The sequence below is a fragment of the Onychostoma macrolepis genome, chromosome 22, assembly GCF_012432095.1.
Source record: "Onychostoma macrolepis isolate SWU-2019 chromosome 22, ASM1243209v1, whole genome shotgun sequence".
In the NCBI taxonomy this organism is placed as follows: Eukaryota; Metazoa; Chordata; class Actinopteri; order Cypriniformes; family Cyprinidae; genus Onychostoma; species Onychostoma macrolepis.
The window spans coordinates 14,344,313-14,371,902 of NC_081176.1; the positions used below are offsets into that span (position 1 = coordinate 14,344,313).

The 27,590-nt window shown below is 35.9% G+C and overlaps 2 protein-coding genes and 1 long non-coding RNA gene across 7 annotated transcripts; 2 read left to right on the forward strand and 1 right to left on the reverse strand.

Moving 5' to 3' along the window:
- Positions 1 to 772: 772 nt before the first annotated feature.
- On the forward strand, positions 773 to 4,740 carry tusc2b (tumor suppressor 2, mitochondrial calcium regulator b). Of its 3 annotated transcripts, XR_009268392.1 has the most exons (5): positions 784 to 949; positions 1,444 to 1,650; positions 3,621 to 3,741; positions 3,846 to 4,429; positions 4,509 to 4,740. XR_009268392.1 is itself a non-coding variant. In XM_058760722.1 (4 exons), the coding sequence occupies exons 2-4, from the start codon at positions 1,499 to 1,501 to the stop codon at positions 3,909 to 3,911; spliced, it is 339 nt and encodes a 112-aa protein (XP_058616705.1). In that variant the 5' UTR covers positions 773 to 850; positions 1,444 to 1,498; the 3' UTR covers positions 3,912 to 4,740. The 3 variants fall into 3 exon arrangements, 2 of the variants coding, with proteins under 2 accessions (XP_058616705.1, XP_058616704.1); XM_058760722.1 differs by having other exon boundaries at positions 773 to 850; positions 3,846 to 4,740; XM_058760721.1 differs by having other exon boundaries at positions 3,846 to 4,740.
- A 6,289-nt stretch (positions 4,741 to 11,029) lies between these two features.
- Positions 11,030 to 14,883, reverse strand: LOC131531212 (uncharacterized). Its single transcript, XR_009268597.1, has 4 exons — positions 14,479 to 14,883; positions 13,085 to 13,408; positions 11,799 to 11,845; positions 11,030 to 11,350 (listed from the first exon to the last, which is right to left on the reverse strand). It is a non-coding gene; the product is annotated as an uncharacterized LOC131531212 (long non-coding RNA).
- On the forward strand, positions 13,306 to 25,933 carry hyal2b (hyaluronidase 2b). 3 transcript variants are annotated; one of them, XM_058761827.1, is made up of 4 exons: positions 13,306 to 13,438; positions 16,710 to 17,697; positions 22,900 to 22,989; positions 23,846 to 25,933. In XM_058761827.1, exons 2-4 carry the CDS (start codon positions 16,717 to 16,719, stop codon positions 24,230 to 24,232), a joined length of 1,458 nt encoding a protein of 485 aa, XP_058617810.1. In that variant the 5' UTR covers positions 13,306 to 13,438; positions 16,710 to 16,716; the 3' UTR covers positions 24,233 to 25,933. The 3 variants fall into 3 exon arrangements, with proteins under 3 accessions (XP_058617810.1, XP_058617809.1, XP_058617811.1); XM_058761826.1 differs by lacking the exon at positions 13,306 to 13,438 and adding an exon at positions 15,785 to 16,019; XM_058761828.1 differs by lacking the exon at positions 13,306 to 13,438 and adding an exon at positions 16,095 to 16,118.
- Positions 25,934 to 27,590: the final 1,657 nt, after the last annotated feature.

Below are 27,590 nucleotides of genomic sequence, written 5' to 3' on the forward strand. Positions count from 1 at the left end.
TGAAAATGGCAAAAACGGCACAAAACTTACTTGTCTACTGAATTTCATACATGTATGTGAAACATTCGTTGAAATATTATAGATGGAGTTATTGAGCCATTGTGCCACGCCACTTCTGAAACCCATATCAGCAAAGTTTCATGAGTTTTCGAGCATGTTTAGGCCCTCAAAAATGGAATTCATTTTAGAGAAGAAGAAGCATCTGAGCAATTCCAATAGGGTTCTCACACCACCGGTGCTCGGGCACTAATTAATTACATTTAATAACAATAATGAAACTTCATTATTCACTTCTATTACATGAATGTGAAAGGAAATCATTTAGTTTTCAAAACAATTTCTATTTGAAAAAAGTTCAGCTGCTGAATACTTCACAGTGTGAACCATGTAATTAAGAAAGCAATCATTTTTATTTAAGAAAAAATACTTGTGTTTAATTGTTTGATAACTAATATGCCCAACCATTCTTAAATTAAGTTTTGACTTATTTTGACTTTTAAAAAATCAAATCAATAATGTATGTGCACAGTATATGAAATAAATGTCTGTGTTGGATATATAGTGTTGTGATTCCATTGTTGGGTGCTTATATGTAACAATAAATAGTCTCAAAATCTTTCGTTTTGATTATGTAATGGATTTTTAAAAATAAAAATTAAGTGGCAATAAAATGAAATATCATGACAATAATAAATAAAGTTTGATCAAATAAAATAAAGACTTTTATTCTATATAATCCTGAACTTTTATGCTATCCATTCTTCTCCCCGAAGCGCTAATGTAATTTCCGGTTTCAGCAGGAGCGGCTGAGCGTGTCTTGTTTCACTCTCTGATCTGCAGCGGTTCGTTTGTGAGTGACTTTACACACTCAATAAATCTGTTCAAACCGGCGTTAATTCGCATTATTTCCGCTCTCCTGATTCATTTAACACCAGGAGACTAAATTCAAGTAAGTGTCGTCGTTATATATGTGACTAATTTTATGTTATAAACTCAAACGTTGTAGGACATTATGATGCTAGCCGTATTAGCATGAAAGCTACATCAATTTAGACTATTAGAAAATTAAATAATTGATTAGTAACAATACTTATATGCAATTTTGTTTTATTAATTAAATATAAGAAATTTAAATATGGTTTTTGCGAAGTTATTTGGCTGTCAAACACAATTTGTCATGTTTTACAATGCTATGCTAATGCTGAGGTGAAAATTTCTGTTACATACATATTATATAAAATGTCACGTTATTAAAAATTTAAAACAATTAAAAAAGGAATTTCCTTTAATAAAGTGTTTGAGTGGGAAAGCAAAGCTCACAGGTTTCCCATGTCATAAAAAAAATAGCCATATTTCATCATGACAGACATTATCAGATTCATGGCATCAAATATGTCAATATTTAACAGTATGAGTTCATCAGTTTATTGTGTCTTCCTTCAGAGCTGTGCAGCCGTCCCGAGTGTGACCCGAGCAGGAGGAGAATGTTCTGCAGCCCATGATGGGCGGCAGCGGGTCTAAAGGTAAAGGCTACTGGCCGTTCTCAGGTTCAGGTGGCGGAGATGAGCCTGCTAAAGACGGCCAAGAGCAGAGCCTGGCCCGGGTGCGGAGCATCCGAAACGCCACGCCTTTCGTGTTTACCAGGAGGAGGTAAATATAACCACAGCTCCTGGCATGTGACTTGATTTCAGACAGCATAACTGGACCGCTGTTCCAGATACACTGGCAACAAGAAACAGATCATCTGAAAAACACACATTCACACACAGTTTGAAAGTAAGGTTTTCGAACTGTTCACAGTCATTGAGGTAGCTGAACCTTTAGTGTTAAAGTACACTAACTAGGATACATTATTGCAAAATAAACCGTGACAGAGGGATCAGGTTTTATTTTGCAATAATGACCGGCTGACTATACATTACTCCTCTTATTTTATGACTACTTACTAGATAAAAAATAAAATTCTATGTATGTACAGTACAAAATTTTACATAGTTGAAATATTTTTTTTTTCTTTGTGATAGTTGTTCATGAGTCCCTTGTTTGTCCTGAACAGTTAAACTGCCTGCTGTTCTTCAGAAAAATCCTTCAGCTCCCACTAATTATTTGATTTTCCAGCATGTTCTGCAACCCTTTCCAACAGTGACTGTATGATTTTGAGATCCATCTTTTCACACTGAGGACAACTGAGGGACTCATACGCAACTATTACAAAAAGTTAAAACGCTCACTTTTGTTTATTTATATATATATATTTATTTACTTATTTATTTAATAGTAAATCTTTAAATAAATACAGAGTAAAGAAAATACAGATTTTTCTGACAACTGATATGCACAACCAATTTTTTATTATTTAATCTGCTTTTTGATGTTAAAAAAAAGTCAAAGAAATGCAAAACAATCAAAAAAAAAATTTGAATATAAAATTTTGAATTATGAATACATTTTTCTGTAGAATACACAATGTTGCAATGCCATTGTTGGTACTATTTATATGGGCAAATAGATTATTTGTCTCCAAGTCTTAATTTTATTACATATTTTCTTTAAAAATAAAAATGAAGTGACCTTATATATGCAAAAAAAAAAAAATCTAAAAATTAAATATTTATATAAGAGTGTTTGTATGAGAATTTAATGTTTAAATATGAATAATTACATAAAAAGATATATTAAATAACTGGTGTGTCACATGTTGCAATACAAAACGCATCCATCTAGTGCATGTTTACATAGAAAAATGATAGAAAATCTGGGCAGTGGAATGCAAAAAAAATTAAAGTGCCCTTAAAGTTGGCATGAAATCAAAATTGAAAATTCTTATTTTTTAATGGAATACTGTAGTGTTTATTTTAAATAATTTATCCGTGCACTTCATTATTTTTTCAAATTCATGTGCCCTCGTAATCAAAAACGTTAACCTCCCCTCCCCCTCAAAACGACTCATCTTCTCTTCCGGTCATGAGCGATGTCATTCAGGCAGTCTCTCTTTCTCTTTCTCTTGCAATCGCGCCATCGTCCTTGTCGTCGTCATCCTCAATAAATAAAAAATTCTTCATGCTAGGGTGTCGGCGGTGAATCCAGTGGAGAGAAATTCCCCACAACTAACTGCAAACTAGCATTCAGATCTGCCTCCAGCAACGCCCCAACTTCCAATGATCCAATCCAATTCTCGAATGACGAAATCATGTCTCGCCCTCTCATTTCAGATGCCATTTCACTCAGATAGATGTCACAGTAGAGACTAAAAGACAATTGCTACTTCCGTTTCATACCGACTTGAAGGCCTTTCAGACCAAGAGCAATAACGATAACTATAAAGTTTTAATATTCTACTTCTCTGAGAAACCGTAATTATAACAATAGTGACACAGAGGAACAAAATAGTTGGAATCACTTTCAGAATGAGTTTTCTCATTTAAAACTCAACCATTTAAAGTGTCAGATGACAAAACCGCAGCATGCGATTATAATAAAGAGAACGTTATTGTGGGTTGGTGTGAACGCTAATGTAGCTACCATTCTTGGTGTGAACAGGCCTTTAGACTTGTAAAATGTATTATACTTTGCATATGCCCTTTTTTTTTTTTTTTTTTACTTGTATTCATGTTTTTAAGCTCTTTGTACTTCGATGAGGACGGTGACCTTGCCCACGAGTTTTACGAAGAAACAGTAGTAACGAAAAATGGCCGCAAGAAAGCCAAACTAAAACGAATCCATAAGAATCTCATACCTCAGGTAAATCAGTATGGGAGTGTTTTGAGAACGTTTTTTTGAATTACATTGAATTAGAATGACAAGCTGTGATAACTATAACGCTTTTATTGCTAATTTTTCCATAGGGAATCATCAAGTTGGATCACCCTTGTATCCATGCCGATTTTCCGGTCGTCATCTGTGAAGTTTGATGCCATTGGTGACCTCCTGCAAAGAATCCGTCCCCCTTAATTTTCTTCCCGCCCGCTGGATCCCGGACACGCTTGCTGTGTAGCACCCCCTTGTGTTTGGGAGGGCTTGACGCTTGTGTGAGGAATCCCGGCAAACGAGCCGCGAGATACTCCGGCTGTGTGACTGAGATGAGGCTGCGGCCTGACAATGATGTCCTGACTCTTTTTGTTTTCTCGTTATCCTCCACATGAAGACTATTATAGGCTGTACAGCCAAGACACTAAGTGTGGTTTGTATATGAGTTTGTTTGTTTGTATGTGACCATAGAAATTAGCGAATATTTAGCTATGTTTGACTTTTATTAGGAGCACATCATGAAGGACTCTGGAGGACCTTCTAGCATGTTCCGTTTAGAATTTCGAAGAAGCCCTCGGAATGATCAAGTTGCATTTGAATGCTGTAATTGATGGGCATTGTGTAACAAGCAGAGCTTCACAGATCATAAGGACGCAATGTTCGTAGAGGTAACGCAGTTAGGGTTAGTACAAAAGTGAGTAAAACTACAGCCTGGGTTTTGCATGTAGTTCCTTATAGAACTGATCCTGCTTTCTTTTCAGCCTGTAGGAGAGAATCAATGGCTGTTTACTATGCTGTGATTTGTTTGTATGCTGATTGGATGATGGAATTGCTGCTGCTCCTTGATTGGACAGTTGAGGCACTGACTGACACAGTGCTGCCAGTCACTGTGAGAAGCCCTGCCCCCTCTCACTGTTGTGGCAGTCATTATTTATTACAGTTGAAATGATCAGATGGCATTAAAGAAAATACCACATATAAATGCACAACAAACTGTGTTTGTCTTAATATAATTCAATAGTAAAATAGAATATGAAGTGGAAATGTGGGTGAACCAGATTCTATGCATGTGGATTTGAGTGGAAATTAAGGGCTATTACATACATTTTTGGATTTGTTGATCATTTCTATATTCATTGTCTAGAAATGTTTATGAATTATTCCTACTATTCTATAAAATGTGATGCATAGGAATTGACATTATTTGGACCCTTTTGCAGCATGATTTAAAAGTAGGTTAATTTATTAATTCCATTTTTCTAATTTCTTCTTACACAAATCGTATTATTGACTGGAGTTGTGTGGATTATTGTGATGTTTCAATTCTCATTCTGATGGTACCCATTCACTGCAGAGAGTGAAGTAAATGGGGTCCAAAGTGAGATCCTGTTGTTATAAAGTCTAGAAACCAATACTTGTGTTTTTTCCCCAATGACCAGTTTAAGTTCATCCACAACAACCAAATAGGACAATTTCAAATACTTAAAGCTAATTTATCTCTCCGCCAGTCGACTGTCTTTCCCTTCTGCGGTCTGTTTTTCCCAAATGTCCTCTACTCGAACTCTATTGTTCTTTCCACAGGACTGAACTCAACCTTTGCCTGGTTTCCTTAATGTTCCATCCACAAACAAAAGAGCTTGCTATCTTCTGCTGTAGGAAACTTTTATCATTACGAAGACTGTTTTCCAGCAATGCAAATCTCTGAACTGAACAAAGGCACTGGCAGGAACTCAGGAAAATCATTTGGACCTGAGGGAAGCCAAATTTATAGGATTATTGCTAAATCAAGCCTCATTATTGCTTGAAGAGATTTGAACAAACCGCAAACACTAAAGTCACATACAAACTTCAAACCAAGGACGATAATAACTTAAGTTTTAATAATCATGTATGACAGTGAGGAAAGGTACAACTATTACAATAACAACAGAGGACAACATTGTTGTAATTACAATGCACTTGATTCGTTTCCTCTATAATAAGTAAACCCACTTCACCAGCTAATTACTCTTCAACAGCAACGCTATAGAGCTACTGCAAAAACGGTTCAAAGACAAAAATATAAAGACTTCTGTGCGCTTACTCTTAGGTCTATAGACTAGTTTGGTGTAAAGAGATCTTAAGTATTAAACTTAGTGGTGTAAGTGTTTTACACCGTTTGTGCTGCACAATATCATTATCAATATCATATCATTTTGGCTGCTTGTAAGTGACTTGGAGGATAAAATGAGTGAATAATTCCCATCATAGAGACGGGTGGGATTTACTGACTCCGGCCAGAACAGCCACTAACAACCACTCAGAACAAGTTACCGCATAGCATTGTGCTAATAACTATTTAAGAACATTTTAGCAAGCAAATAACCTGTTTAGCATTTTTCTCGAGCAAATTTTTCTTCCGAAAATGTAAAGATCTCATTAATCAAATTTTTTATGACATTGATGTTGTAATGATTATCACTGCTAAACGAATCTACATTCCATGTCCATGATTCCATCTTTAAGGAACCATGGTCTCAGACCCACCCATAGTCCTAATTGGGGACATTTATTCCCGCTTGGTTTTCTGAAGATTAGCTGTGATTTCCTTAGAGACACCAAAAATGAGCTGTGATGGCTTTTAGCTGCTGTGCCTGGAGCCTCATAATCTCTATCATATGAGTTACTCAAACTACTTCAGTGCATTTGAAACAATTTCATATCCCAAATCTGCAATCAAAACTCCCACGTACGAGTTGACTCAGAATTACACGGATGCTTCCATCCATCTCGGCTGCGCAGCTGCATTTAGCATTAGAAGAGAGTATCTACCAGTGGTTTACAGATTAAATTTGCACTTAATTTCATACCAATATTATAGTGCACAACACTTGTATGTTATACAATATGTTTGCAATTGAAACAGAATTTCAGTTTTTGCCCTTTTCTGTGCAGATTTAGGAGAGATTTGGATTGAAACATGGTAAAAATGTGTTAAATGAAACAGAGTACCACACTTTTACTGGTAGGTGAAAACATCATTATGTACAGTATAGCCTACACTGGAGTATGCCAACCGGTTCTGACGAGAAACGCAAGTATTTCATGAATTTCATACAAATTTGTACAATGCGAATCATAGGAAAATATACAGTTTGTAATAAAAGGCAAGCATAAAGATGCACATTAACTCAACCCTCAATGGGGCGTAAGCAAGTCTTGTGAAAACGTACAAATGAACTCCTACAAATTTGCCAAAATTCACTAGTATGCTAGTATTTCATTCGGATTACTAGACATCTCTTGCTGAATTGCACTTGTAATAAAGCAATGCCATGTTACAAGTGTAGTACACTAATATTTTAAGTCTCCATCTTTGCATACTGCTTTTGTTTTAGGGGATAAAAATGGCTTACTGTATCCCACAATTCAATGTGATTGTTTTGTACTCTGAAAGGTTATTTGTGTAACGGGGCTGATGAGACGTGAGACGTGCGGGTCCAAGTGCAAGCTTTATTTAGAAACAAGGTCAAAATACAAGCAGGGTCGAACAACTGGCAAACAGGTATATAGAGGGCTAGACAAGAGGTAATCCGAAACGTAAGCAATTATCCAGGCAAGGCACGAACAATATCCAAAGGGCAAGGCAGAGAGATAGTCCAGGTACACAGAAATAATCCAGGCAGGGCATAAACAGAGTCCGAACGGTGAGACAGGGGTAAATACAGGGAACATAGACAAGAAAACAAGAAACAGGTTCTGTATCGCAGCTAACACTAGGGGAGTGATAAACGCAGGACAATACTGGAACTGAACAGGAACACGGATGGCACGGTAAGGCAGCTAGTGCTTGAGGAGTGCTATATGCAGATCAATACTCGGCAAACTAGATCAGGATCTGAGTGTGTTTATATGGTGTGTGTGTAATAGCTCTGAGGTGAGTGTGTGATTGGTGACAGCTGTGTGATGATGACAGTTGTGTGTTCAGTGCAATGGATGATGGGAAATGCAGTCCAGTGTAATGGGCAACAGTCTGTGTGGTGCGAGAGTCAATATGAAGGAAGGTCAACCTCTGATGGTGAGTGGACGGAAGACCATGAACCGGATTCATGACAGAGCCCACCAGGGCGGAGCAGACAGAACAGAAGGAACTGAGGGCCACGACAAGAACTGGGACCTAGGAAACACTGAGACACACAAGACAGACAGAGTATTTATGGCCCCAAGAGCCAAGGCAGGGAACACAGGAAGTCCATCAACATTTTCCCTGATGACAACCGAGTGGGCAAACAGTCCATAAACTTTGACTGTAATTGGACTGACAGATAGCTCAAAATCTGGTGCATTGACAGAGACTGAATCAGACAGTTTAGTGACAGAAACTGGCAAAACAGACAATTCAAAAACAGACTCATTAAAGGAAACTGGACTGACAGACACTTCAGTGACTGAACCTGGACTAGCAGACAGTTCCAAATCAGATTCTTTGGTCGAAACGGGACAGACATGGAGTGCATTAATGGTTTCTGAGTTTGTGACAGGCAGGGTTAAGAGTTCAACGGCGGGTCCTTGGGCTGTGGCAAGGCTACAAGAGCCTACAAGGAGCTCGGGTAAGGTCTTTGGAGTCGTGACTGGACTAGTGGGGCAAAAAACAGATTCATAGATAGAAGTGGGACAAACACATGGTTCAACATCAGACACAATGCTTAAATCGGGACCGACAGATAGTTCAAATTCATACTCAACAGCATTGAGACAGACAACTCAAGTTTGAATTCCTTGACAGAAACGGACAGGACAGACAGTTCAAAACCAGATATATTTGATGAGACTAACCAGATGGACAGCTCAAAATCAGCCACCATGGCTGATTCAGCACAGGGCGAGAGTTCAGAGATGGCCTCCTCGGCCGGTTCAGAACAAGACAAAAGTTCATAAGTGGCTTCTGTAGCCACGACAGGTTGGGACGAGGATTCACAGATGGCCTCCATAGCAGTGACAGGGCAAGACGAGGATTTGCAGACGGCCTCCTTTGCCGTGACAGGACAGGATGAGAGTTCAGGGACAGCCCTTCTGGCTGCGACAGGACAGGCAAAGAGTTCACAGACGGCCTCCTTAGCCGTGACCGGACAGGACAAGGATTCGTTGACGACCTCCATGGCCGTGGCAGAGCAAGACAAGAGTTGGTAAGTGGATACCACTGACACCTCCGGAGGTTCTGCAGCAGTCGCCGCCACCTCTGGAAGATCTACAACGATAACAGTCTCCTCTACCGCAACTCGACAGGCTAAGAGAACATTGCTGGGTGCCACCACCATACAAGGGGCTGAGACGAGCCCCACTGCTTCTGGAGGTTCTGCAGCGGGTGCCGCCACCTCGGGCAGTTCTGCGGTGGTGTACGCAGCCCAAATGCAACATAAAACGATTCCCATCATGGGAAGCACTTCGGACAGGGGAATTAGTTCAGGGACAGAAGGGTTGGAGTGAGTGGATTTGGGGATGCCAGCTGTGCGTGCAGACACCAGCGGTACATCCCCTCACACTAGACATCAGACTGGGATACTGGAAGACTGACCTTGATGATCTGGATCATTGTTTAATTGGACTACTCTAAGTAAAGACATTTTTACACAAAATTGGATTCAACATTCAAATTAACTTAAAAATATATTTATTTCAAAAATTAAACCTTGGCCCATGTTCACAACAGCATACTACCATACTATTTCTCCATTATATAGTATGTGTTGTTGCATACTACTATTTGAACTATTTTTATCAATGCATATATCATACTATTTAGAAAAATCTTAAGCAGTAATACTTTATATGCTAATAATATATTCCTTTAAAAATTGGATGTTTGAAATGTTTACCATTACTTATCGCACACCAGTGTTACTTTAGAATCACTGAGATGTTATTATAGGTTTTATTAATAGTTTTGAATCATTTGAATTAGTTATATTTTTACATTTTCATTTTTGTTGAAGTTTTAGATTTTTTTTTTTTTAATGTCTATATACAATACCCAATGTCCCACTACTTTTGGCAAGTCATTGGTGTTTGGTGATGAGGTTTTGGCTCAAGGTCTGCATTTAAAGTCACACCAGAGGTGTTCAGCTTGGATTAGGACTTGGCTTTCTGCAGACCAGTCAAATTCTTCCACACTGACTGAATCAATCATTTCTTTTTGAACCTTGCCTTATACACAGAGGCATTGTGTATAAGGCAACTACCAAAACAACTACCAAATTTTGCTATAAGTTTGATCGCAACATATAATCATTGCTGTTAATAGTGTTCGCCGTCTGTTTGATTACATGACATTAACTATAACTGCTTGATTTTTACCGTACATTTCTGCCATATGGACATCAACTTGGGATAGTCACCACTGATAAGCTATTACTAAATATAATGTAGAAACTTTCATTTTCTGAAAAGCTGCTTTGCAACGATTTGCATCGTGAAAAGCGCTATACAAATAAACTTGAATTGAATTATGTTAGAACAGAAAAGGGTCCTGTCCAAACTGTTGCTGTAAAATTAGAAGCACACAATTCCCTAGAATATCATTATATGCTTAAACATTAAGATTTGTACTCATGGAAATTACTAAAGTAGTCAAACCTGTTCATTAGAAGGGGGTGTCAATACGTTTGGCAATATAGTGTACTTTATATTAATTTTATTTCAGTTATAGTTATTTATAGCACATCAAGAAATGTTGCTTTGTCAATGGTTTAGTTAACTATAATAACCCTGCTGTACATGGTTTCAGATATTATTTTTAATTGTTTGCAGAATGCAATACTCTAGAGTTACATTCGGAACACAGCTGTTAAGAGTGTGCGCAGGGCTGATCCATCAACGTGAACTGGTCCTCTACTTAATCGTTTTCAGATGATTCTCAATAATTGAAACCTCAGGCTCATTAGGCAACAGCGTTCATGTATCTCAAATATTTAGCCATGCGAGCAGGAATGTTCTAAACTCTCAGTTGTGCTGTAAATGTTCCTTAAGCCTATACATTTTTGCTTTATGGTAAGTTTGTAACATAGAAAATAAACATCCCCAAATGCCTCTTTTTTCATAATGGGATTGTTTAGAAAACTTCACGCAGCCCTTTTCAATGATGTGTCCTTGGGTACCGTGAACGTTCTCCCGGCATTGACGCACAGCAGCCTGATTCTTGCTGTGCCAGGCATCCATGTCCTGCTGGTGGCAGTGACCTTCCTTCCCTTCCGAACAGTGACTGTCCTGACCAACAGAGTCATGGGCCCCGGGAGAGGAACAGGGGAAAATATGTGTACTCATCCCTTTCACTAACACAGGAAACATCAGTGAAAGTATGTGACTTTAAAGGAATAGTTCAACCAGAAATTCAAATTTGCCGAAGATCTACTCAATCTTAGGCCATCCAAGGTGTAGATGAGTTTGTTTCTTAATCAGAACAGATTTGGAGAAATGTAGGATTACATCACTTGCTCACCAATGGATCCTCTGCAGTGAATGGGTGCCGTCAGAATGAGAGTCCAAACAGCTGATAAAAACATCACAATAATCCACAAGTAATCCACACCACTCCAGTCCATCAATAACCACCATGTGAAGCAAAAAGCTGCGTATTTATAAGAAACAAATCCATCATTAATGTTCACACACTTGCCATGGGTTTATTTTAGTTGACTGAAACCTATCCTTTCCTTTCTTGAAGCAGAAAAGCAGTTATTTAGCTGAGTGTTCAGGCTGCTTTTCTCCATACTAAAATAGGACAATAAATATTTGGAATGAATAAATATAAATTACAATATTAATAATAAATGTTAATTAACATTAAAATAATATTACAATATATAATTACTTAAAATATTAATAATAATAATTTGTTCACTATTCCTTTAAGGAACTAAAAAAGACCAATGCTTTTTATGTGTCAGTTTCTGTCAGAACAGCATGTGTGCTTATAATCTGATTTCAGGGGTTTCCTATCCATTTTTCAATAAAGCTCCATGTTATCGCTGAGCTCAAGGGTTTTAAGGATTCAGTCTCTCTTGTTTTCTACTTACAGGTCTCTGTTCTTTGCTTTCTCTGCAAAACCCCCTGAAAGCCGCTCCTGAGTCAGCAGAGAAGAGGAAACAAGAGAAAGGGATGGAGAGCAGTTCAGCTGTGTTTACTGGCTTCGTCAAATATGATGATCGCTTCGGCTCAGACATTGGAGGTCAGTTATCGGTCTTCTGATTAGTGAAGACAGAGCTGATTGATTTTTACTCAGGGATTCATCACTCTAAACAAACTCCACTGACGTCACTGTTTAAACCATGAGCCAACATTTGTTTAGGAGTTTTTGTGCTATGGACATGAATTATAATTCAAATTGTGTGGCTTGTCAGTTTTTTTTTCTTCTCAACTTTCAATTTTCGCAGCAGCTTTTTACTGACCTGGGCACCCTAATAACCACATAGCAATCAATGGAAATGTAGCTTGTACATTGCGTAATTACTATTGAAATGGCTGGATTTAGCCTGTGAAAATTCATTGAACATTGGTAAATATGATTGCACTTTAAAGCCATTTATTTTATACAGTATTTGATACAGTATAAATACAGCATAGATACAATAGTGGTCTTGGACATATAATATACTGACACCTACTGGTGTGGATGCCATGACGTTTTTGCTTTAATAATTCATATGATTGTCAAATATATACTTTTATCTATTATTTTAGTATCATTTCTATAATATTACTATTAATTTTAATATTTTCCATTTTACTTGTAGTTAAAGTTTTAGCATTTTTGTTGTTTCAATTGTTTTAATAATTTAAAAAAAAAATGTTTATTTGGTTTTTATTAATTTCAGTTTTAGTCATTTTAGTTAGAAATGCCTTTGCAACTAACTAACTAGGGCCCTGTGTCTCACCTGGTTGCCCGTCAACGGCAACATTAACCAAAATTGCCCCATGTATCATCAGCCTAAAGGTCTGTGTTCCTAAACAAATGATACAATAGTGGTTTTGGACTTATACTGACACCTACTGGTGTGGATGCATGAACATTTGGATTGAATAATTTAGTCATATGACCTCCATGAGGGACTCCCCACTAAAAATAAATAAGCTTTTTTTTTAACATTTATCACACACTTATATCCATAGTGGCACATATTTTATCAGTATTTATATCCCCTGGGAATGAAATTCAAGTGTTACTAGTGCCATATTGTACTATATTTTTTTAAGTACTATTCATTTCTTTAGCTATAAAACCTTTTAATTAACATTCTCGCCTCTATCTCTGCCACCATCTCTAGTTTCATTACTTTCACAGTGATTTATTAGTTTATTATACCTTAAGTCCTGCACAGACTTGGGAGTCTTCTACATCACCCTGGCAACCAGAACTGGGGTCTGCATGGGGTCTCCCGCAGGGGCTGATCTGAGATCAGACTAAACCACTCAAATCCAATCCTCAATCACGGAAAGATCAAAAGTCTGGCCGGGCTCCCAGGGCTGTTGACGGGTGGGTGAGATGGGCAGGAATTTGTAGGAGGTACAGGGGTGTGGTCTCTCTCAGATCAAAACCGTGAGTCTCTCTTAAAGCAGCTGTGCATTCAGTGACAGGCGAGCTGAAGCAGGTGTACAACTACATATAGAGACAACTGAGGACGTCTGTCTGCAGGGAGAGAGGTAACCTTTCAGCACAGTGAGTAGAAGCTTTCATTTGAAGTGGCATAAGAAAGAAAGTGTTCATTTGAAAAGTTTTCTGAAGAAAAGGATGTTATATATTAATATATGTTGTGTTTAAAGCTATATTTAAACACATAACGAATGCAGTGTACCATAGTAATATGGAAAAAACATGGTATGTGTACAAATATATAAAAGTTTTTAATTCTGTCTCAAAGTCTTTTGAGGTCATATGATAGTTTTGCGTGAGAGAAAAAACTCAATTTAAGTCACTTTCATGTTTCCCTTCACCATAGTTGTGAAATCCCATTTTGCACAAAGTTTAACGTCAATGACGTTAAAGCTATCGCATGGCTTCAAAAGACTTGAAATATAGTGCACAATTGCACAGACTACTTTTTATGTCGTTTTTTGATTGAACTGTTACTTTAAGCCATGACCAGAGTTATTTTAGTACCATTATTGTAGTATTTATTAATATTTTGGATTTTTTCATTTTCATTTTATTTAAAGTTGGTAATTTTGTGTTTTAGTCATTTTAATTCATTTCATTTTTAAAATGTAAAATGTTTTAGTTAATCATTTTTAATTCAGTTTTAGTCATTTTAAATGTGAAATTTTGCTTTCTCAACTAACTTGAAATAAAATACATTTTTTTAAATATTATATTTATTTCTTTTAACAATTCAATTCACATAAATATTTTTTAGTTTTAATTTTAATTAACGATAAAAACAGTGGCCATGACACAAGATGTGAGAGAAAGGATTTGAACATTAAGGAACAAACACCTGTCAAAGTCAGATGGAGAGTTTTTTCACGCTTTTACCTCACAAAATTAGTGGTGAAAATCACTCGCAGCTGTATGATCTGTCCTCGTTTTATAAGAGGCTGGAAGGCCCTTACAGTCCTTTATTAGTACAAGATGTGTTTTAGTACTGAGGTATTCCGCCCCGGAGCAGGGACTCGTCCGGAATGTCTGCCTCCTGCTGCGGACAGAAGCAAACATACACACTGCATTCGTCATTTGAGGGAGAAATGCACTCGTATACTCACCAAAGCATATTTTCTACATGAAGAATCGAATCTTGATTCCAGTTGTGAAGTTTTCATGACATCTGCCCTTCAGAGGCATCATCAAAGGTGACCCCTTTGGCCTGCAGCTGTGGGTGGTTTTCCTTCTGTCCGCCCCCTTCCACTTTTCCACTAATGTAGACCTCAGACCTCCTATAGCACTGACCGCAGCATGTCATTACACCCATCTTCACTGTAACACATGGAAACGAGGTCTTTCCTGGAGGCCTTTATACTCTGTAGGCGTCCTATAGGGATTCATAGTTTGAGCCTGAATGAGCTTTTGTTCTTGAAACATTAGCAAACATTAGCAACCGTAAAGAGCAAGTGGGTCAATCGGTTACTCATGGTGAAATGTGTTTGCATGCAGAGGATGGTGAGATATTATGAGGTGCTAAGTTTGTCACATCCATCTGTGTGGGTTGATTCACAAATCATTTTCAAATGAGTCAGCACACAGGATGGTCCCAATGCCACAGGAAACTGCTCTTGCCTGCAGTCAGCTGACTGTCTAAGGTTGATGCCAGTTCTGCCATGTTGCGTAATGTCATTTTTGGCTTATTTTGCAGTTTAATGTACTGTTTTAAAAGTTAATGTTTTTAATCTAAGCTCTAAAAAGTTTGTAGTTATTTTTAAAGCACTCCAGAGTAGTCTAATAAAATCAATTAAGATTTTATGGTAATGTAATTTAAAAAGTACCATGGTATTACCATGATTCCTGTTCAGAAACATGGTATTAACATGATACATGTCTTTAAAAAAAACAAACAAAAAAAAAATGGTAGGCTACTATAAATACCGTGTTCAAAAACAACAGTAATAGGCTACCTCAGTACTTTTTGCTTTGTCAGTCTTTAGTTATGCTGTAGTTTTACCCTCATAATGTGGAAAATAATAAATAGAGCGACGGAAGGAAAAGGCAGCAAAGAGAAGATTTAATTCTCCGAATGATTTCGGAGTGAAATGTGATATGTATATAATGGCTCTGGACTCCTGCAGGTCTCTCAGCTCGGTTCAGTTAGAAACGCTTCTTCATCCCCAGCGGAGAATTTCGGACTAAACCAACTCGCCATGTAGGGGGACAGGGCGCATATTTAAGAGAACTACTCTGCTTTTACTCCCACAAGTAACGACTTCAGCACTTTATATAGACTTAATCTGTAATATTATATCGTATTACATCGAGTGGTCTCAAAATTTAAACTTATAGAACAGCAAATTGCGTTTTACATACGAACTCGCACCCCTCTATGCACATCTACATTTATCAATCTGAGGGCCGAAATCCGCACACATTCAATCACTGATCCAGATGAGCCAGCTGGGGCACCAGCGCTACTCACTGAACGCGAACGGGGCGTTTCAAAGACGAGGAAACAATGATAATAGATTGTTTTGAAATAGCGATTGGGAACTTATAGTTATGAGGTGTTGGCCTCCGCTGGATGGATGGTTGGAGGCTACGTGGTAGTTTATGAGTGATTGGACCGGTGCGCTGGACGGGTTCAGTCTGATCTATACAGGTCTGTGTTTCCTCTATTACAGTTAGTTTGTGTAACTGTTACTAGAATGTGAAGCGGAAGCGGTTTTGTAACATACTACACTGAACGATGATCCGAAACGTATGTTTGAAACAAAGTTTAAACGTTCTGTGGAATGTTTAACATATGAGTGCTTATTGTTTGTTTCCTTTTGTTCTATTTCGAATGCCAGAACTGCGTTCTAATAATACTGAGGGCATGGGTTCGATTCCCAGCGATCACATGTACTGTAAAATATATTTTAGAAGCATTTGACGAAAGTTTGGTCAATGCCTGAATGTACGTTTCTGATTTATGTGTAAGTGTGTTGATAATGTTACAATGAATTAATGATGACTATTTTAATGCTGGCAGAGGATGTCATTTCGCAAGTGGTTGTTTGTATTAATAGTCATATATTTCTTTCCTTCCTTCCTTCCTTTAAAAATTCCTTTTTTACTTTTAAACTTGTAACTCAGCTGGTAGATCATGGTTCTGAACAAGGTTATAGGTTTGATTCCTATGAAATGTGTTCTTTTAATATACAGTGAATTTTATCATAAAATTGTGCAAAATCCATAATTGTATTTGTTCTAATATATGTATAATGTACCAATGAACCAACTGCACAATCTTTTAACATGCAAGTGAATTTGTAATTGTATTAATTGTAGTGGTTTGCTGTATTCTTAGGTCTGAAATGAAAAACATCACAGGTCTCTTTGGGGCGACCCGACATCAGTGGGTCTCCTGGCTGCGACTCTTGTTTTTGATGCTCTTTTGGATCTGTTTAAAAGCACAGCAGTTAAAAAACACTAGATGGCCGCTATATTCCGGCAAGCCGTTGCTTTTGGCCTGGAACGCCCCTACAGAAGACTGTCGACCTCGACATGACGTCACCTTCCAGTTGGATCAGTTCCAAATAGTGGCGTCACCAAACGAGGGCTTCACCAAGCAAAATCTCACCATCTTCTATCTGGACCGTTTGGGTTTGTACCCGTATTTTGAGCCAGATGGCACTCCAGTCAACGGCGGCCTACCGCAGGTCGCCAGTCTCATGCAACACCTAGAACGGATGCCGGAAGGGCTCAAGAAATACATCAAGGACCCGACAGTGAAGGGTCTCGCTGTGATCGATTGGGAAGAGTGGCGGCCCCTCTGGATACGTAACTGGGGCACTAAAGACATTTACCGCGATCGCTCGCGACGGTTAGTCACTGAGAAAAACCCAACTTGGCCTCAAGATCAGGTGGCCAAAGTGGCCCAGCAAGAGTTCGAGCTTTCTGCACGTAAGTTCATGTTGGAGACGCTTCGTTCGGCCAAGAGCTTACGGCCCCATCAGCTTTGGGGTTTCTACCTCTTTCCTGATTGTTACAATCACAATTACAAAAATAAGAGCTACACGGGACACTGTCCGGACGTGGAGGTGAAAAGGAACAACGAACTGCAGTGGCTGTGGACGGAGAGTACAGCTCTGTATCCTTCTATATACATGGCAAAAGTGCTGAAGGACCAACTGGCTGGACGCCAGTTCGTACGGAACCGGGTCAAGGAGGGCATGAGGTTGGCATCTGTTGGGAACGGGTCAGCCAGGCCTGTGTTTATCTACACGCGGCCCACTTACCAAAACAATCCCCCAGCTTCTAACGGCAACCCTCTTGAACTCCTGCTGCTGACAGAGGTGAGATTTTCGTAAGATGACGCTTGGTGTGACAGTGTTTGTTTTTTCTCAAAAAGAGTGGAAGCCAGTGTGGGTTATTTGTTGAAGTTGACCTGAATCATAAGTAGTTGTGCACAACATATTGGTATCGTGTTAGTTATCGGGCAATACTAGAGTTTTTGTTTTTAATTTATCGGTATCGGGTGATATTGGATATTTAATTATTGCTTATGGTTATTTGCTCTATTTTTACATTTAATTACATTTTACTTCATCTAATGCTCACTGAAAGTTAATCTTTTAAAAAATATTTATTATTTTAATAATGCTGGTGAATGTAATATTTAGCAGATCTCCAAATAAATATCCATTTGTATCCTTTATACCATATATTATAATTGTGAGGACTAAACTTGTGGTATTTAAAATAATGGATTTTAATTTTCAGTTCATTTATTTTATTTAAGATAAAATAGTTTAGAATTGTACTTATTGGTTATTTATCGGTTATGGTCTGTAACTTGAAAATAATTATCGGCCAGAATATAAGTATCTGCCAGAAATTTTATATTTGTTACATGTGTATATACCATATGTGACCCTGGACCACAAAACCAGTCTTAAGTCGCTGGGGTATATTTGTAGCAATAGCCAACAATACATTGTATGGGTCAAAATTATAGATTTTTCTTTTATGCCAAAAATCATTAGGATATTAAGTAAAGATCATGTTCCATGAAGATTTTGTACATTTCCTACCGTTAAAAATATCAAAACTTGTTGCTAAGGACTAAACTAGCGATTTTTCTCAATATTTAGATTTTTTTTTGCACCCTCAGATTCCAGTTTTTCAAATAGTTGTATCTCGGCCAAATATTGTCCTAACAAACCATACATCAATGGAAAGCTTATTTATTCAGCTTCTTTATTTAAAAAAATTTTTACCCTTATGACTGGTTTTGTGGTCCAGATATGTATATATATATATATATATATTAAATCTCTTAATTTTTTTTTTTTTTTAATATTTAGGTTTAGTTTATTTAGGATAAAAAAAACATTTAAAATGAATACTTTGCCTCTTTTAGTATATTTTCTGTATTATTAAAGTATTAAACAATAAGCATGAAACAATACTAATTTAAAAAAATATTACATTCTACAAGTAAGCTTAACATTAAAATGTAATGTACGGTATGAACAAATGATGTTCATTTTGAGATTTGCATTTACATTTTACAGTGTAAAATTATAAGATTAGATTATACAGTGTTAAATTATGACATTACATTGTAAAATGTTAAATTATAAATGTTTTAAAATATAAAGTGGTTTAAAATGACCATTAACAATTAAATATATAATTAAAACATTTTTAATTTTGGCCGATAACCAATATGGTCATACCGATATATTGTGTAGCCTTACTAAAATCGCTCATAAAATCTAATCAATAATAACTTTCTTGACATTTTAATCTAAAGGGACACTTTTTGTAGATTCCTGAGGTGAGTAAGCTGAGATCAGTCTTTGCAGAATTCAAATGTACAACCTTTTGGACACCAGCCCAGATCTTTATCCACAAAAAATACCAGAGGCAGGTCCTGCAGAGGCAAAACCCAAACCTTGAGCTACGTTTTTGTCCAGCTGAACCAAGACCTTTGTGATGGTCTGTTGGCTTCTGCGACTGTTTGAAGGAGGTTCAAATGTTCTTGAGGTGTTTGTATTTCAGGACTGCTGTCTCATGGTGTATTTTTCCTGGCGTTGAACAACGTTCCCAATGGGATGTAGGTGCAGAGAAATTAAACAGACTGATATATGTCGTAGCTTGTCCTAAATATAGCAATCACCCATGCAGAATCATCTCGGTTTTCTGGAGACAAAGACTCATCTGTGTTTCTCATCGAGTCTCGTTGGCTCTGTAGAGCAAATACCACAATGCCAGCAGAAACTCGGATGACACGTTAGGCCCTGAGGTTTACCGGACAGACGTCCGATGATGTTTACCAACACGCATTCGAACGAGCAGAGCAGTTAAAGCTTAGTGTCCAGGCCAACTCAGAGTCCTAACCTGACACTACTAAACATGGGAAATATGATTAGGCAATTTCTTAATCAGTGTTTTCTTTATAAGTCAATTGAGAAGTAACTCGAATTAAAAAAAAATTAAGAAATATTATACAAAATAATTATTTCCTAAATGAGTGGGAAGAAAAACTGAAAATATTTTTACTGAATTTTTAAAAAATCACCCATTTAATGTGTTGTAGAGCATAAACATAAATAATGTGAGATATATTCTATACTGAGTAAAAAGTGAGAGATAAATTTTAAATGTATGTAAATGTAGTAATTTATTTTAATATTATTACATTATTAAATGTATATATTATATAAATATATTATACACACACACATGCATGTGTATGTGTGTGTGTGTGTGTGTGTATGAGAAATTTAATTACACTTTAGATTTGTATAATAATATTAATAATAATATTCTATTAGTTATATATGAATAATTAGTGCTCTCAAACGATTAATCGCATCCAAAATAAATGTTTTTGTTTACATGTGTATGTACTCTGTATATTTATTATGCATATATAAATACACACACATACAGTATATATTTTGAAAATATTTACATGTATTACATGTCTATTTTATATTCATATAATTTATATTATATCTAAATATATTTAATATGAACATATTTTTCTGAAATGTATACATGCATGTGTGTTTATATATATATATATATATATATATATATATATATATATATATATACACACATGCATACATAATAAATATACACAGTGCACACACATACTAAACACAAAATTATTTTGGATAAGATTAATCGCGATTAATTGTTTGACAGAACTATTAATTATACTAATTATAATTTTCTAAATAAATTATTAAAGCAATAAATTCCAAAAAAATAAAATAAAAATACAACAAAATAAATGAATAGATAAAAATAAAATTTGTTGTAATAATGTTGTGTCTTAATGTGAACGCCCCATAACATATAATCATACCACGCCTAGTTAGCAGACCTTAAATAACTGTTTTTACAGACATCTCCGCAGGTCACATGACACATCTGTGACTTCTGTAAAACCGTCCTTAAAGTCTGTCGAGTATTTCTGGCCTCTCAGCAGGCTGAAGATCACATAACATCATCTGGACATGTGTATGTTTCGGTGTGGTGGTTGTTTGTGTTTGTTCTCCAGATTGCCAGCGCGTGTGTGTGTGTGTGTGTGTGTAAGGGAATGACTGAGGTTTGGCATTTGGGGTTTGTCAGACGTGTGTGGGGAGTCTGAGCGCTGCCAGGTATAAAAATACAAGCCAAGCCGCTTTTCCAGCACGTCTCTGAGAGAAGCGCCACACTCGGGCTATAACACACTCCTTGTGGAAAACATTTCTTGAGACATTGGAGTCTGAATTGGTCACATGACCTGGTGAATTAACAGCCTTATGTAAGACGTCTGAATAAACTCTTCACACTAATTACACTTAACGCGAATTAAACTGAATACGTTTTACGGCGCTCTAAGTTCAACAAATCACCACAACTCTGAGATATATTTTGTTTAATTACATGAAAATGAAAACTCTGGCAGTGTAATTGTAAACACGAATCAGCAAACTGGAATCAGTGAAAAATGTTCATTATATACTGTATACTTTATATATAAAAATAAAATTAATGATTTTATTCTTGCTCAGTTGATATTTTTGTATCATTTTATGATGATTATTGATTATTATTATGATCATTGTAGTTTTATTTTATAATAAGTCTTATTCTAATCAATAATTAGTATTTAATAATAATTATAAATATTTATAATATAATTATTGTTTATTATTATTAAATTAATTATAATAAAATGCTGATTATTGATTAGAATAAAAGTATTATCATAAAATAAAACTGATTATATTATTAAATATTAACACTACTAATAAATTATTGCTGTTGAAATTATTTATTTTATTATAAATATAATAATACAATTCTAACTAATAATTGTCATTTAATTGTAATTTTTTATTGCTTATTCTTAAATATGAATACTTATTTCATAATTGTTATTTCTTTCTAGTGCTGTCAAGCGATTAATCGCAATTAATTACATCCAAAATAAGTTTGTTTACATAATGTGTATACTGTTTATTATGTATATATAAGTACAAACACTTGTTTGTGTATATATTTAAGAAAATGTTATGTTTATATATAAAATATATTTGTGTATAATATAAAATATAAGAATATCAATATATAAATGTACATGGAAATATTTTCAAAATATATACTGTATGAATGTGTATTTATATATACATAATAAATATACACAACACACACACAACTTTTATTTGGGATGCGATTAATGGTTTGACAGCACTATTTCTTTTATAATAATATAACTAATAATTGGCATTTTATTGTAATTAATATTCTTATTTTTAGTATTGCATATGAATACTATTATCATCATTGCTCTTATAATTTTAGATTTTATAATGTGATACGTTTTAATTATAATAATTATTAATGATGATATATATTATTTGTATGAATAATGGATATTGATATAGTGTTATATATAGGTAATGGTAACGTTAATTATTGTCATTTTATTTCACAATATAATTATTTATATAATAATTAATAATTCTTATTTTTATTACAATAATAATAAACAAACAAACAAGCAAACTTTGCCAAAGTAAAATATGACAGATTATAAATGTAATGACAGACACAAAGTAGTTTTCTTGTGATTTGATACACAGTTTGTCTGTTATGGAGAAGTCAGTCATTCATTTATCACGCAGAAAAGTTTGGATTGTCGCAGGAATTGACGTCAGTGTCTGAGGAACGAGAGGTGAAGCGGTTCAACGAAAGTCAAAGAGTGAACGAGTGATTGTCACTAATGTGATGAAAAGGCTGAAGACGAAGTGTGTGGTCAAGAAAGAGAAGAATGAAGTCTTTGTCGTTCATCACCGATGTCACAAATATACAAACGGCAGAACGATTAACAGACAAACTATTCACAAACCCTCACAAGAAGCTCAGTGTTTGGTGCAGCGATTACTTCTGAGTTCAGTGACGCATGAAGCGTTATCTAAAACACCTGTTTAGCTTCCTGATGGGATCCTCACATTAGTGCTGAGCTGATGATTCTCTCTGTCTGTGTGCAGACGGATCTGGTGTCGACCATCGGCGAGAGCGTGGCGTTGGGTGTAGCGGGCGTCATCCTCTGGGGCGACTCCAACTACGCCAGCAGTCATGTAAGTTTGTGCCCTAATCAGGGCGTCTACTCACTGTTTTTACATTAATTGAGGGGTCGAGCGATGTTGGGTTTTTAACAGCAGATGGTGATTATGGGTCATGTACAATGAGTCTGTTATTTGAAAAAATTACCTTTGTCATCATCTAACGTTCATTTATTAATAAAAAAAAAAAATTGTAATTTAATTAGGAAACTAATTTTATTTTTCAGTGTTTATTTTTAATTTATTTAACAGTATTTATTACAACATTTCTTTCATCATTTGTCAGGCATTGCTCTTATTGTTTATAAATAAATATATCACACATTGTTTATTATTTTTATTAATAGAAATGTATAGTCATATAAAATATTATATTACAATTTTATGAATCTTAAAATGAAAATGCGTCCAAAGAAAATAATTTTATTAAAATGAGTTGCATATGTATGTTTAGTGTGTGTGTATATATAATTTATAGTAATAAGTAAAAAATAATAAAAGTATCAAATGTACACAAAATATAAATTTTATACAAATGATTTATATTTATGCGCATATGTATAATCATATGAAAAATATAAAATGGCTATTTATATTAATCCTATACAAATTTTTTTATATATATATATATATATATTACACATTTATTTTTCTAAGTACAAAAAAAACATTATTCTATCGATTTTTGAAACGGACACAAGGAGTAAGTAGGGAGTAAGTTCTTTACAAATGCCAAAGCAGATAATCATGAAATAAAAAGTTAAATATTGGACAATTAGTGATTGCGAAAGATATTGGTCTAATTTACAACCTAATGTACAAAAATTCTAAAAGTCGTATTTGATTAATTCTTTGATCTCGTATCTTCCAGGCGACTTGTTCCAGTCTTAACGAATACCTGCGAGGGCCGTTGGGTCGCTACCTACTTAATGTGACGTCAGCCGCCGAGCAGTGCAGCAGAAAGCTTTGCGGATTTCACGGCCGCTGCCTTCGCAAACAGCCGGACACGGACACGTACCTGCATCTCAGCCTGAACACTCACAGCATAGAGTGGCAGGGAAACACGCTGAAGGTCTCGGGCCAGATGGGAGAAGAAGAGCTGAGCCGTGTGCGCGAAGAGTTTCAGTGTCAGTGCTATAACGGCTACGTCGGCGACGACTGCAGCCAGAGGGATGCTGGGAATAGAGCTGTGCTCGCCTGGACCACGTTTTTGCAGGTTTTGCTGCTGCCGCTGCTCTTGATGGGGTTCCTGCACTGAGGAGTTTCGGTGGAAGCGGTTTGAGGTCGATACGCTGGACTTCCTCGTCAAGAGATGCGCAACGTCAACGACAGGAAGGCCTTTTGTTCGCTAGAATTTGAACAGAATTTGAATGTGCGCGCTAACTCTGTGGACTGTATTTACAGCACAGCGGTGGCTCAGTGTGTTTTTGGTTCAAGTGCATCGCCCCCTGCTGCATGGGAGGATGAACTGCGACAGATGGAATTGCAAATTTTTTTTTTTGTTTGGTTTTTTTTGGCTAGGTTTGTGTTTGTGCGATTGAAATTTTATCTCGTCTGTGTGCATTTTTTATAAAAAGTAATTGATGTGGTGGTTTCCGCTGTCATCCGAGGCCTTTTTTATTTCTTTGCTGCCTTTCTACCTGCGTAAAACCAGTTGTGACCTTATTTCTGGTGTGTGTCACATGACCAGCTCCTTAAAGGGACACATTTTGTTACTTGCAATGCTGCTGCCTCATTAAAGCCTCACTTAGATTGAAACCTGTCTCCTGTATCACATTTCACTCCAAAATTAAAAGAAATTAGAGAAATTATTTTGCATGAGGAAAATGGAGCCAGTTGTAGGATCATTTGAATTTTTTAGCATCGTTTTTGATTTTATTTTCATGACAGTTGTGCATTTTCCTCCCAGAAATTCTCATAATACATTTTTAAATTATTCTCATAGTTATGCACTTGTTTTCTTATAGTAAAAAGAAAATCATAATGATTTGTAAATTAAGTCATATTGAAGGCAATGCAACAAGGTATAACATTTACATTATTATACTATAAATTATTCATATTAAATCAGTAATATTAAAATATGCTTGAAACCTGTTTTCCTTTTTTCAGTTAATTTCATAAGCTACACTCCCAGAAATTATCGTAATGCATTTTTTAAATTCCCAGTTTTCTCAATGTGATTCTCATTATAGTAAATCATTTTATTACTGTAAAAAAGAAAACCATAATGATTTAAATGAAATCAAACTTACACGACAATGACAATATAAAATTACAATTTAAATTATTATATTTTATTACACTATAAATGTTTGTTAAATTAATAATTCTAACATTTAAAGTAGAATTTTGAATTCATCTTTACAGTAATAAGAATAATTATTTAAATGGTCCTATAATTAGGTTTCTTTATGCTAAAATATGTGTTTTGTCATTATTTTCTTTTTAATTTGGGGTGAAATATGATTTCAGACATGTTCTTGACAGTTTTCTTAAGACCACTGCTGGATAGTGAGGAATTGTTGAGTCTTGTAACTTCTTCTGCCAAAAACATGAATGTAAATGCCAAATCAGTGAGCTGCGGTACACACAAGTAAATATGCTTTTTAATTTTTCTGCCTAGGTTGCACAAATCTGTTTTGAGGCAGGATTTCCCCCTTTAATTGCTGAACTTTGCATTTCTGCTCTTAATTTGTGTGGGATAAACTGGAAAGGCTTTATTTGTGTTTCCAGCATGAGTTTGTATCATTTCGGCTAAAAAAAAAAAACACTATCATAGATTGTTTTTGTTTTCCTGTAGTTATTTCTTGTCATTGTAGTGCCTTTAAAGGCATAGTTCACCTAAAAATGAAAATTCTGTCATTTATGAACTTATTTTCAAACCTGTTTGATTGCTTTCTTGTCTGGACAACAAAGCAAATAATGATATAAATTTCTCTTTAATTGTCTCTTTTAATTGATTGTGTGTTGAAGCTTCATTTTTATTTTCATATAATAGAATTTTGATACCAAATTCTGCTTGTTTTGTCCAGATTGATGCGTATAACGCGAGTTATACAAGATCAATCGCTTTCTGGTTAAATGTTTTTCAGGTGTTTGGTGACTCTGTCAAGTGAATTGCTCTGAAAGTGTTCGTTTTATATTTTTACAATAAATATCATATTTAAAAGCAACCTCTTGCTTGTAATTTTGTAGTTTCACAAAGTAACTCCAGTTGAGTTCGAAACCATGTTGAAAAGCTGGGGTTTGTTTTATTTCAAACATTGAAAAGTTATGAGATTATTTAGGAATCTGTTTCTAAATGTCGATTTCCCCTCATCCTCAGCTAGTTTACGTTTCCTCTAGTTTTTTCCAGCCTTTGGTTTCTTGTTTTCTAGGTCCTGCTCCACTTCTGAGGGGGTAGTCGACGGTGCCAAAGGGAACATTACGGGCTGGCAGCACAGAGGACGCCTTGTGTTATAACTCAAACCAGACATCCAGCCTCCTTTTATTCTCTCCCCCTCTTCTCGGACCCCCAGCGGGGCCTTTGCTCTGGGATCTTCCGTGTGTGAATAATACTGGAATCTGTGGCTCAGACTGTTGGGAATCGCACTGCAATATATCCACATGTCTAAGCCTATACGTCATCGGTACGATATTACACGCGGCTCTGCTGAACAATGGCAATTATTTTTCTCTTTATCTGACTAGAAAAGAAAGTAAAACTATGCCATGGCCTTTTGCTGTCCTTGTGACTTTTGTACCATAGTAAAGTAATAGTATCAAATGGTAATTCTTTAGCAATAAATGTATTAGTATTAGATGCTGATATATATAGATGGACGGACGGATAGATAGATAGACAGACAGATAGACGGAAGGACAGACAGACAGACAAATAGATAGATAGACAGATAGATAGACAGACAAATAGATAGATAGACAGACAGATAGATAGACAGACAAATAGATAGATAGACAGATAGATAGATAGATAGATGTAGGTAGGTATGAAATTTTAACACAAGTTCTTATTTGTTGCACTGTTTATTTACGATTATATTGTTATAATGTTTTTCTTCTATTAATTTGATCTTTTCATTGTTATATTTCTCCACATATATTTCAAACTTTGGCAATATTGTATTTTTTACAGTCATGCCAATAAAGCAAATTCGAGAGATGGAGAGATAGATGGAGAGATGGAGAGATGGATGGAGAGATTGAGAGATAGATTGAGAGATAGATGGAGAGATGGAGAGATAGATGGAGAGATTGAGAGATAGATGGATAGATAGATAGATTGAGAGATAGATGGAGAGATAGATAGATGGAGAGATAGATGGAGAGATAGATAGATAGATTGAGAGATAGATAGATGGAGAGATAGATAGATGGAGAGATAGATAGATGGAGAGATAGATAGATGGAGAGATAGATAGATGGAGAGATAGATGGAGAGATAGATAGATTGAGAGATAGATGGAGAGATAGATAGATGGAGAGATAGATAGATGGAGATAGATAGATGGAGATAGATAGATGGAGAGATAGATGGAGATAGATAGATCGAGAGATGGAGAGATAGATAGATTGAGAGATTGAGAGATAGATGGAGAGATAGATAGATCGAG